The sequence below is a fragment of the Pollicipes pollicipes genome, unplaced genomic scaffold, assembly GCF_011947565.3.
Source record: "Pollicipes pollicipes isolate AB1234 unplaced genomic scaffold, Ppol_2.1 Scaffold_5724;HRSCAF=6776_pilon_pilon_pilon, whole genome shotgun sequence".
NCBI lineage: Eukaryota > Metazoa > Arthropoda > Thecostraca > Pollicipedomorpha > Pollicipedidae > Pollicipes > Pollicipes pollicipes.
The window spans coordinates 8,956,931-8,967,536 of NW_023596746.1; the positions used below are offsets into that span (position 1 = coordinate 8,956,931).

Here is a 10,606-nt window from a genome sequence, read left to right on the forward strand (position 1 = left end):
CTTCCTGCTTGGTATGATCACATGTTGTGTGATCGTCAATCTGAGTATCATTACGATCATTCACGTGGGCTAATGGCGGCCACATCAGTAACTTGCGTAGGCACTTGCGTCGCTCATGAAGCTTACTTCAAGGAGGATATCCTTCCAGCGGGTGTATACAACCTTGAATATATATATATATATATATATATATATGCTTAAATTCATATACATGTGCATATATACTATAAATATCAAATGTAAATATATGTAATATATAGATATAGATGAATATATATATATATATATATATATAGATGCTATATATATATATATAGTCATAGATATGTGAATATATAACTATATGAATACATCATATATCTGTATACATCAGTATATAGACCACTTGACTTATCCTTGGGATCTACTATATATATATATATATATATATATATATATATATATATATATATATATATATATATACAACGCATAGGGAGTCCGTACCTGGCATTTGATTGCCAGAATAGTTGGAGCTGAACTTGTTGTCCATCATGATGTCTTTGGCCTATCCGGTGGACATCGCTTTTTGGGACAAGTTACGGATGGGTGTCCTCTTACATCTTTTTTATCTCCAGAAACTTCTAGCACCTATGGTCGCCCTTTATAGTCTGTACTTTGTCTCCTTTCTGTCATATATTTTGGACAGATGACTGTGATGTGCGAAAATACTTTGCTGCCGCTGATTTGCAAATGCTGCGATATGCCAACTGTGCCTTTAGCCGCTTTCAGCAACTGCCGCCCGAGTTTTTCTGCCATGTTCACCAACGCTTGGCGTTATCAGTGTGCTGAACACGCTTTTCAACAAATGTCGTTGATCTAGGGTCAGATATGAAGGTCCGACTGTGGTCAAAACCAACGAACTTTTTCACTGGAAAACATATTATGAGGTAGTTTATTATGTTTATCTCGAAATTCTTGATAACAGTGACCACAAAAGACATTTTTAATGGGCTTCCTATAGGTCAGTGTAGGTCAGTGACTTAAACTCAGCCAGATCAACCCTCTGTGTTTAGGAACGCACGGTCTAGCGCAATCCTTAACGCTTGCTCAAATAACTTAAAAAAGCAGCACACGATTTCGTAGGTTTTTGGTCACCGTGGCATTCTAAGGGTCAAACAACGTCACTGACCAAAAGTGAACACCAGGGTCTTTTTCCCTAGAACAGATATCTAGGTTGAATGTATTTGCATGAGGTCTGGCGGCACTTCGAACAAAAATGTTGAGTTTGACCTTGTTTTGGCCTTATGTGACCTTAAGGTCATGACCTCTTGGCCTCACATTATGGCACAAGTGAGTTCACATGCAGACCAACGCGCAATGTGAATTTTGTAAGTCTAGCTCCCTTAGCTTTTTTACATCTCAAAAAGTCAAGCTGACATCCCCGTCCTACGCCACCCGAGCGAAGGGTACTCAGCCGGCCACCCGGGTACGTGTGCACAGAGGACAAGCATATGAAAAATACCTACTGCCTATACAACTTATTCAGAATTTATTCGCCGCTGCACATGAAAAAATGTTGTTCCGCTATGACTTTCGCTTTACTAGTGGAAACCAGCCGGAATGCTTTAAATATATGCTGCATTTATACTTTGATTCCACTCAGCCATAAACCATAACAAAATAGCTCACTCACTTTTGATTCTGAATCTGCCAAAAACTGATTCCAATCAAACTTTATTAAGCCATCTTCGGCGCGATTTATGGGACGATTGTGATTTGGAATCCAACTGGGCACAAGTCTGTTGATACTTGTCGAGCGCCTCTCAATCACGATCCCAGTTGCGGGGTGCTCGTGGATCGCCGCCCCCTGGTCGGGTGCCGGTGAGCTGCAGCGCTGGCTGCTGGGCGCCTGTGGGTGATGACCCTGCTGCCGGCTGGCCGGAAGCCGACTGTCCGCCGCGGCCCGGGCCAGCGGCGTCCCTCCGAGGGGTCGGCGGACGGCGTGGGACAGCCCCCGGCGCCTCCAACCCGCCTCGGCCGGCGGCATCCAGTATAAAAACAACGTTTGCCCCTCGCTCTCCAACCAGTGCTTCTTTACCAGCCCCTCTCCGCAAAGACTTTCAGGTAAGTGGCGTTGCTGCGTATGGGTACTAATGCCTCGCGCGTTATCTGGCGCATTTCCCCGGAAACCTTGCCTGTACCTACAGCATCGCGCGCAGCCTTCCGGCCGCAGCCCTACGAGCTTTTCCTGCCGGTGGTGGGGGACGCGTAGCGTGTTACATGGCGGCATCAGTCGTCACTCCGTTACGGCGCGCCGGGCGTCGGCGGCTCGCCGTCCGCCGTGTCGACAGCCGCGTTACCGCAGGGCGGCTGACCTGAGCCCGGGGTCGGCCGTAAACTGGCGATCGCTCCACGGGGTCCTCTCGGGCTGATTGCTCCCATGGAGATTGATGTCGTTGGGCGGCTTGAACGGGGTGCTGATAAGCTTCGGCGCCATACGCTCCGCACGTGCGATGGCCGTCCCACGCGGCGCCACCAGTGATGTGACACACGCAGCCTATGGCATTGGCACACGCGTCCGGGTTTAAGTTTCCTCGATCAATCGACAGCGATCCAGCTGAGGGCACGTTATGGCTAAGGACACGTTATGGCACGTTACGTTAAGGCTCTGACACGACCTGGGTTTGGTCTCATACATGAGTGGCGATGTGGCAAGTGATACTGAACCTTTGGACGTCGAATAGTATTGTCAGAACTTGCATTTCAACAAGTATACCCCATAAACACTGCATAGTGGATGAATAACTTAATGTCTGGTGTATGTTCCAAGCCCATGTGGCGAGTGCGGCGTTCATTTACGCTGGCTGCCTCGCCCCGATACAATCTTTAAAAGCAAGTCTTCTTCGGCCCCGTTGAACTTTCCTTGTGGTGCTGAATAGTCCTGGCTTGGGTTGCTTAGCTAGCGTTATGTTAGTACCCTCATTTGTGTTGCGCGAAATTGATGATATTAAAAAGTCATTCTGCTTAGTTTTCACGAACAAAAGCTTTTAAATGGAAGTGCTGCAGCGCTTACACTGGGAAAGAGATGTTACAAGGCGGTGAGGGTGTTGCTTGGACTTGCGCACCAAACCCGCCGCTTGCCCGGCTGCGCCGCCTGTTGGTCCAATCGCACACCCCTCACCAGCCGCGTAATATCTCTTTTCCAGGATGTGGCGTCTGGTGCTATTGCTGGCGGGTGCGTCGGCGCAGCTGCTCCCGCCGCCGCCGGACGGTGGTTACCTGCCGCCGCCGAGCGCGCCGGCCGCCGACCAGCCCTGCCCGGCGGCCCGCACTGAGTACATTACGCAGACGCAGCTGGTCTCGACCACCGTCACCCGGCACGCCGTCTCCACGCTCGTCTCGCACGCCACGGTCAGCGAGCAGGTGACCCGGGCCGTGCCGAGCACGCTCACCCGCACCGTGCTGCAGACCGTGCCGCTGGAAGTGGTCACCACCCTTTACAACACGCGCCTGCTGGACCAGACGCAGACGCGCACCGTCCAGGTGCCGGGTCCGACGCGCACTCTTACCTCCACTCAGCACGTGACCAGGACCAGTCACGTGCTCCGCCACGCCACGTCCACGCTGCTCCGCACGGTTGTGTCCACGCGGACGGCCTTGGACACGGTGACGACCACCAAGGTGAGCGTGTCCACGCAGTTCTACCCGTCCCAGGTGGTCAAGTACGCCACCATCACGCAATCGGCGCCGGCCATCACCGTCACGCACGTGCAGTTGCAGCACGAGACGTCCACGATTATCAAGCAGGCTCCCGCCATCACCAGCGTGCTGCGCAAGCTGAATTACGTGACGCTCACCGAGACGGAACAGGTGGCCAGCGACCCGGTGACGCTCACGAAGGTGGTGACGGAGTCACAGCCCGTCCTGATCACCTCGACGGTGCACGAGCCGCGCTTCAACACCCAGTACGACACGGTGACGCGGACCAAGACCAACTTCGCCACACGCACCAACTTCGTCACGCGGCACAGCACTTTGGTGGTGCCCAGCACCGTCTTCGTGTCGCATGTGGTGACGCAGACGCGCACCAGCATTGTGACGCGGCCCGTTACCGTCACCAACACGCGCACCGTGGTGAGCAGCGTGGTACCGCCTCCGGTGGTACGACATGTGGCTACCACCCAGCTGCGGATCGTCACAGTCAGCGCTCCGCCCGTGGTGCAGGAACGCACCATCACCAGTCAGATCTTCAGCACTAGCACCATCACCAGCACTCGGGTGGTGCCGCAGGTCTCCACGCGCGTTGTTGAGGTCAAGGAGCCCTGTGAGGGGTACAACTACCAGCCGCCGGCCAACCCGTTCGGCTTCTGAGCTGGGATCGGATCGACGTCGCCCCTCACCAGCGGTTTTCTTTGTCTTTTTCAAAACCTGCTCTGTAGCGCCCAGGCGTCGTTGGTGCTCTTACCGGAAATACACGTTGCAACAGACAAATCTGGCATTTTTACGTTCAAAACGAGTTATCTACTTGTGACGTAGGATCATACGGGATCGAGGCGTTTGTGCTTAGAAACGACATCAGTGAAGTGGTGAGTAACCATTGGCGAAACCACCCCAATCTCTTTCAAAGCTCCTCCCATGAATGCAACCAGCACTCGCTCGCTTGTAATTTTGATGTGTTGTATAACCTGTTGTGATATATAGGTTCCGCTCGCTCTTTCCTCATTCGAATAGCTTTATTCCTTTGTCCTGATTTTCTATTTCCGGACTCGTTTCCAGTTTAAGTTCACATCGAAATGGTGTGAAATGGAGTATGTGGTCTCCAAGGTATGTTCAATATGCTTCAAATCTGAGCTGACTAATATGACGGGTTTGAGCTGGCTAACCGAGCTGAATGAGCTGACTAATGCGCCCTCACGTCACTGCGCGCTGTCTGCTGCGATAGTCGTGCACCGCTGGCGTGGCTGCTGAGCCTTTGTCTGCCGGCAGGATGCTGCTGGGCACACTGACGTGCTGCTGGCTGCTGGCGCTAGCTGGCGCCGCGCCGCAGGAGCAGTACCTGCCGCCGCCGCCCGCCCTCGACGTGCCCCAGTGCGCCCCGGCCGAGCCCAGCATCGTGGTCATCACGTCCTACTCGACGCTGGCACATGAGGTCACGAGCACTCAGGTGGTGCCCCAGCAGACGTACTATACGGTGACGGAGACGGTGCCGGTGGTGTCGTTCCACTTCTCGACCCTCACGAAGACGGAGCAGATTCCGACCACCCGGGTGCAGTACATCACCAGCACGCGCGTGCAGAATCATCAGGTGACACAAACGGTGGCAGCGCCGGCCGAGACCGTCACCGAGCACGCAGTTAGCACGCAGCTGCAGGTCAGCACCGAGTACCGCACGGCAGTGGTGCACAGCACGCACGTGCAGCCCACCACCGTCGTGCGCACGGCCTACCAGACGCGGGTGCTGACGCGCACCGAGCTGCGCCCCCAGTTCATCACCCAGACGAACACCGCCACGCAGACGGTGCCGGGTCAGGTGTACCAGCAGACCAAGTACACCACCCTCACGGCCACCGAGACGCAGCAGCTGCCGGCCGACACCCAGTACATCACCCGCACCAGCACGCAGGTCAGCCAGACGGTCCGCCCGTGGCGCCGGCTGCCGTCGATCGCGCGGTCTGCGGCAGGTGCTGCCGTCGACCGCGCGGTCTGCGGCAGGTGCTGCCGTCGACCGCGCGGTCTGCGGCGGGTGCCGCCGTCGATCGTGCGGTCTGCGGCAGGTGCTGCCGTCGACCGCGCGGTCTGCGGCAGGTGCTGCCGTCGACCGCGCGGTCTGCGGCAGGTGCTGCCGTCGACCGCGCGGTCTGCGGCAGGTGCTGCCGTCGACCGCGCGGTCTGCGGCAGGTGCTGCCGTCGACCGCGCGGTCTGCGGCGGGTGCTGCCGTCGACCGCGCGGTCTGCGGCGGGTGCTGCCGTCGACCGCGCGGTCTGCGGCGGGTGCTGCCGTCGACCGCGCGGTCTGCGGCAGGTGCCGCCGTCACGCTGGTACTGCGCGTTTAATTGCCGCTGTCGCCTCGTATTATCGACTTTTGTTTTGTTCAGAAAGCTTTGTTCATGACTTTGCTTTGTCGAGAGCTATATGAATAATTAGCTGGTGAGATATTGACGACTAACAAGTTGTTATCAACATGTAGCATTGGCTGTATCTGTTTATCTGAAGAAGAGAAAAGCGAGCACAGTCCGATGCTACGAACTTCCAAAATTGCAATGAAAAATCCGATGTGTCTGTAAAGCTAACGATTTGGTGACCCTTTTCAGACGTCGTACGCCACTAAGGTCGTGCAGCTGCCGGCTCAGACGCTGCACATTACACGCACGGAGCTGGTACCCAGCACCCAAGTGATCGTCTCCACCCAGCTGGTGCCTCGCCTGGTGCGCATCACCAACACGGCCACCATTACCGAGACGCAGACAGCCACGCAGACACGGCAGCGGCTGCTGATCAGCACGCGGCTGCAGCCCGTCACGCACACACAGTTCCAAACGCGTATACTGACCGTGCAGCGGGACGTGCCGGTCACGCAGTACCAGCAGCGCACCGTGGTCAGCACGGTTCTGCTGTCGGCCAGCACCGAGTACCTGACGCGCAGCCAGACGCAGCACAGCACGCTCCAGCTGCCGGCCTCCACTCTCGTGCAGGTGGTGACGCGCACTCAGGTCTCCAACCGGCTGATCACTTCCTACATCACCCGCCCGCTGGTGCGCGAGATCACCATCACGTCCACCGTGAAGCAGGAGTGCGGCTACAACTACCCAGAGCCCGCGGACGCCCTCAACTTCTGAGTGGAGAGATCCTGCTGACAGAGGAGCGGTCCTCCTGATGGCGGAGCAGTTCTCTTGACGACCGAGCGGTCCCTCTGAGGGCGGAGCGGTCCCTCTGAGGGCGGAGTGGTCTTCCGCAGGACAGCGCTCGTCCTGACGGTAGAGCGCTCCTCCTGACGGAGGAACGGTCCCCCTGAGAGGGAGCGGTCCCCGTGAGGGCGAACCTGTCCTCCTGACGACGGAGCGGTCCTCTTGGCGGCGGAGCGCTCCTCCTGATGGTGGAGCGGTTCTCCTGGCAGTAGAGCGGTCCCCCAGAGGACGGAGCTGTTCTGCTGACTACTGACGGCGAAGCAGCGTATCTTTCAACAGTGAAGCCTCTCTTACTCATCCCTCTCACGATGAAGCATTTTTCTTCGCGATGCAGCACTCTTGGTCTTGATGCCTTGGTGTCAGTTTCCATGGAGCCTGTGCTAGAGTGCCCGAGCCCTTCGCCCGCACTGAAAAGCCTCCTAAGAAGAGCTACCGTCCTGGGGTCACACTTTCCAGGGAAGGATTTCGACGGAACCGCTGTTGTAGCAGCCTCTCGCTGCTGTCGGGGAGGCCTGTGGAGATCGCTTGCAGGTGCCTCGTCCATGCTGGACGGAGGCAAACGGCGTCAGTGTTGCGCAGGACTGGACTTCAAATAACGTTCAATAAACCATGACTAGCAGCAGGCGTTTGTTGATGTTATCAAGTACTCGCGACACCTGTGAAATGAACGGCGGAGATGAAACAGGTATACGCATGCATGCTGGGATCAAACGTACAGTGCAAATCGCAGAAACGCGATGCATGAAATATGTGCCAAGTACATGCAATAATTCCATTTCATGTATCATGCATCACGGACGCCCTATTCTGACCTACTAACGGGCTCTGGCTCGACCAATCGACTGTGGTGACCTGTGGAGGTAATGGTGGTACGCATGCAAAGAGCGAATGACACGGATCTCAGTGAGCGCGGTGCAGCCCACTCTGTGAGAAGAGGAGAGTCCAGCCGGCGGACAGCGGCCAGACGAGGCGAACCATCCACAGCTGGGCAGTGCCGCCGCATGTCTCCCGCTCAACGTACGGCACCCACTGCGAAACATTTCGGATGATTAGAGGCAATACTCGATCACCTCAGAACGAAACAAAGTGGTACGTGGTTCTTCACATTGTCATTATCAGGTGATTCCAAGGCCTTTTCTCTCAGTTCATTGCTCTAGCGTCTGGTGCTGAAGAATAATTGGCAATAAATCCGCCTGTAGGCTTCGCTCCACGACGATTGCCTTTAACGTTGTGATGCTATATAACAGCCGTGGATTATCTTGACACTCAGAAGATCATCGTCACAAGGCAGGAAAGGCCCACGGTGTGAGCCACGGCCTACATCTGGACATAAATGTTTTTTTTGTGGCAGCTCTGATCGTAATTACAAAAATGTTTCCATGGACAGAAAGTACCTGCTCTGGGCGGCAAGATCGCAGTCCCATCATTGGTGGCGGTGAATTGTCGGTAAAGTACTTATGATGTGGACAAAGTCGAGTTTCGTTTTCAGATTCAGTCCAAACCATTTGATTAGATGTCTTTGTAAATCAGCACCCTCGCCAATAAGCGTCTGAGTGTTAAAAGTGTGATGGAGTATCTAAGTGCCTAAAGAGAATTGTTAAGTCCTTAAAGCGCCTATAAAGTCCTTAAAACGCCTGTTTCTTACGTGCGCCTTGACCCTACTCTCTGATCGGAAAAATCCGAGTCAACGGCATGATTTGGAGGCGAAAGCTTAATGTGTCGCAAACCCACAGTCCACCCTGTCCTTTACTATCACATGACCTTAAACGTAGCTCCAGGCGCTGGCCCAGGCTATTCCAGCGAGGACGAAATGGCAAGCGACTTGAGCGACGCGGATCCACCCAGCCGCCAGTGGGCGAATCGGAACGCAGACACTCCAACCAACTGAGCTAGCGGACGAACAGCATCATCTTTTAGCTGCATGATTCACTCAGACATTTTAGCATCATCGGTTGCATTTCTTTTTGAAGGGGGCGCGACTTGATTCTGAATTGTGTGCTGGCTATTAGAAACAATTGTATTGCGAGCTATCTTTAGATAGGCTTACTCCTTTTGACTGTTTTCTGATTAATACCACTTCTCATTGCACTGCTCGTTACATGAGGCATGCAGAGCAATGACCGGACGTAAACAGGTTCTACAGATTAGGTAAGCTTTTTTCGCGTACAGCTGTTCTGTCTTTACATCACACCACTCTATCCAACGGTAGATTTCCGTTTTCTTCAGATCTCACCACGTCAGTAAAGATAACGCGTATGGATCAGTGCGCTCTCTACGTAAAGCTGATGCCAGTGAACATGCGCACGTTTCGCTTACAGCTGATGCCAGCGAATTTGTATTGCGCACTACCGGTGATAAGGTAAGTGCACACTGTCCACGTGTAGCTGATGTCAGCAAACCTCTGCATTTCGCACAGCTGTTGTTACCTGTGCCTGCACGCGGTTCACGTACATCCTTTTCTAATATCACCGGCACATGATCGCTTTCGTCGTCGACATAGTTACATGTACGAATAAACCACCTTACGCGTACCTCACATCAGCAGCACCTGTACACCGTCGACGCACAGCTGACGTCAGCTGTGCCTGTACATCGTCCACGCACAGCTGACGTCAGCAGCACTTGCACACCGACCACGTACAGCTGACGTCAGCAGCGCCTGTACTGCTCACAAGCATTTTATATGACCTGTACCGGCACACTGTCCACGTGCGGCTGCCGTCAACTGGACACGCCCACGCGTCGCTGGTGGCAGCTGCGCCTGTGCACTGCTCACAAGCATTTGATGTGACCTGTACCGACACACTGTCCACGTGTGGCTCCCGTCAACTGGACACGCCCACGCGTCGCTGACGACCGGATGCTGGCGCCGTCCCAGGACGGCGGTGCTGAGGCGGCGCCGCCGGGCGGCAGTGCTGACGCAGCGGGGGCGAGAAGCCGCGGAATGTCGGCCGGAGCCGCCGCCGAGGCAGCCTTTATCTTCCCGTTCCGATGAGTGATGGGGCCTGGTGCGCTGCGTTGAATGAGGCCATGGATCATCGTTGACAAGTCAAATATTTTCTCGCCAATGCCCCGCCCATATCCTAGATGCAACCGCGACCGCTGTCGATCTCGCAGTTGTCTTTCCCTTCCGTCTGCTCCATAGTGCTTCCACCAGCATCCTCAGCCCACCAAGGTCTATTTACGCTAGTGGGCGCCTCCCGCGTTGGTACAATGTCGGGTCTCTGCAGTGCAGCATCTTATACATAAAACGCTACCTAACGCCCGGGATGAGTGAACGAAGGATCCTTGGGTCGTGGGTAAGTGCTCGTGGGAAACGTGGGTCGCGTCCGTGATCCTTGAAGCTGCTAAAGTCCTTGCGGCATATCGTTTGAATGAGTTACTTTGTGGCATGTGTCCCAGACTGTGTGCGTGTAAGCGCGAATGGGTGGGTGCCTTGCGTATGTGTGTGTGTGTGTGGGAGGGGACGAGGAATGAGAATGCAGTGCGTCTTACAGACGCCACTGATAATAAAAACAAGATACGGTGTCTTTCGTTACGCATTCTAGAGTGTTTACAGAGCGGTGCGACGTTCGTGGCACGCGGCTATAACGATGGCGTGCCTCCGTGTCGTGTGATGGCAAAGTTTGCGCGTTATGCATCCGGACGGGGGCGATGTAGTCGAGCACCGGCGGTCCTCTATCGCGTGGGGCGGTGTAGTTGGGTGCTGGCGGTCCTC

At 54.8% G+C, this 10,606-nt stretch overlaps 1 protein-coding gene across 1 annotated transcript; it reads left to right on the plus strand.

The window, feature by feature from the left end:
- The first annotated feature begins 2,044 nt into the window (after positions 1-2,044).
- Positions 2,045-7,507, plus strand: LOC119102192 (uncharacterized). Its single transcript, XM_037225544.1, has 3 exons — positions 2,045-2,106; positions 4,969-5,605; positions 6,295-7,507. The coding sequence occupies exons 2-3, from the start codon at positions 4,970-4,972 to the stop codon at positions 6,817-6,819; spliced, it is 1,161 nt and encodes a 386-aa protein (XP_037081439.1). The 5' UTR covers positions 2,045-2,106; position 4,969; the 3' UTR covers positions 6,820-7,507.
- Positions 7,508-10,606: the final 3,099 nt, after the last annotated feature.